Raw genomic sequence first — 2,026 nt, forward strand, 5'->3', positions numbered from 1 at the left:
CACCCAAGATGCAGAATATAAGAAATTTTGTATGAAGATTGTCTGGTTGCAGAAACTGATCTGCTATGACTGCAAGCTAATGCCATAGTTTAGGCGTAGGTAGTTTTGAACACCTTTCCCCATGCTGGTGTAACTGGGTGATCTGCAAAGGAGCATAAGTGTATAAATATATATCCTGAGCACAAATATTAAGAATTAGAGTATGCCTCTACAAGGCAGGGAAACAAGCCAGGACATGGAGCCAAAAAATGGCATGTAATCACCCATACTTCTTAGAAAATAAGAAAACTGTCTTGTCCCTGAGGCATACCAACAGTGATTGAAACTGACTTAAGACCATTTTTTTTTCATATAAAATATTGCTGAAATGCCTTAAGAGTTGGAATTATAAATAAGCTATCAGGCCATAGAGATTGGATCCAAGATTTAATCTGAAGAGTGTATCCTTACAGCCACACACGGAAAATGTTTTTTTAATTTTTGTATTATGTTTTAGTATTTGCTTTCCCCAAGATTCAGCGTGATGTCAGCTACAGAAAAGCAAAACCAAACTTACATTACAGAATTCATCCTCCTGGGATTTGGCAATTTACCCGACCTTCAGGTTCCTCTCTTCCTGCTCTTCCTGGTGATCTACATGGTGACAATGATGGGGAACATTCTCCTCTTCATGTTGGTGGTGGCTAATCAGCATCTCCACACCCCAATGTACTTCTTCCTCAGTAACTTGTCCTGCTTGGAGACATGCTACAGCTCCACCATCCTGCCCAAGCTGCTGGCCAGCTTCCTGACAGGCAACAGACGCATTTCCTACAGCAGCTGCATGACACAGTTTTTCATATTTGCTTTTCTAGTTGAGGTAGAGTGTTATCTCCTGGCAATTACGTCTTATGATCGATAATTAGCAGTGTGCAAACCTTTGCATTACGTCACCCTGATGAATCATAAGCTTTGCATAGAACTAGCTGCTGGGGTCTGGGTAAGTGGTTTTATGATCAGCTTTGTGATCATACTGCTGATGTCACAAATGGTGTACTGTGATCGCAGTGAGATTGACCATTTCTTCTGTGATTTCACCCCTGTGATACAATGCTCCTGCAGTGACACATTTCTGATAGAAGCTGTAACATCTTTGATGTCTGCTACATGTACTACGCTGCCCTTTCTTTTTACTGTAGCATCCTATATTTTAATCATCATCACCGTCCTGAGAATCCCTTCAGCAACAGGGAGGCAAAAGGCATTTTCCACATGCTTTTCTCACCTCATTGTGGTCACTATTTTCTATACAACTCTCATCCTTGTCTATATGTTACCAAAAAGTTACAACCTCACAGCTTTTCACAAGTTGTTCTCTGTTTTCTACACTGTGGTAACACCCATGGTGAATCCACTTATCTACACCTTAAGAAACAAAGAAGTGAGAGGAGCCCTGGGGAAAGAAGTCCAGGCATTTATGGGTTTATATAAATGACATACCAAGAGCTATGTTTTGTGGGGTTTTTTTTTTTGGGTCAGACTATAAAAATATAAACCATTGTAGGTGATTCCCACAGGAAGTATATAGACACGGACGCAGCAATTTGCCTGGTCGTAAGTGGAGCTGGGTGGTTTTTTGGGAAAAAAAATATGGGTTTTTTGGACTTCTTAAAAAAACCCCTGTAAAACCAAAATGTAAGCACACCCCAAAATAATCTTGATTAAACTCAAAACACCTTTGTCATGTTTTCATATTATTTCAGTCACTTAGAAATCAAAAGTCACAAGAAGAAAAAATGTGTCTTATGGCTACAGACACATGGGGCACAGGTTGGCCCCACGTGTTGACATGGGTATGGCTATATGTGGCGCAGAAGAGGACACTGGCCAAGTGCCATGTGGTGTGGCAGGACTCAGCTGCCCAAATGTAGAGATACAGTGTCCTTTAGGTGCCATGGGGATGTTTCCCTGGACTGTGCTTACTGCTCTGAAAGCACGTAGGTCTCTCCTAGGGCACAGGTTATTTGCACCTACCTTGTGAAGATGT

The 2,026-nt window shown here is 41.4% G+C and overlaps 1 protein-coding gene across 1 annotated transcript; it reads left to right on the plus strand.

Moving 5' to 3' along the window:
• Window positions 1-523: 523 nt before the first annotated feature.
• LOC309408992 (olfactory receptor 8H2-like) lies at window positions 524-1,474 on the plus strand (the record flags this gene model as incomplete). The annotated part of the gene is given in 2 exon segments (XM_082005032.1): window positions 524-898; window positions 902-1,474. Coding segments are annotated over 2 exon segments (948 nt in total).
• Window positions 1,475-2,026: the final 552 nt, after the last annotated feature.

This window comes from Phaethon aethereus, assembly GCF_964289735.1.
Source record: "Phaethon aethereus genome assembly, chromosome: 12".
NCBI classification, from domain to species: Eukaryota; Metazoa; Chordata; class Aves; order Phaethontiformes; family Phaethontidae; genus Phaethon; species Phaethon aethereus.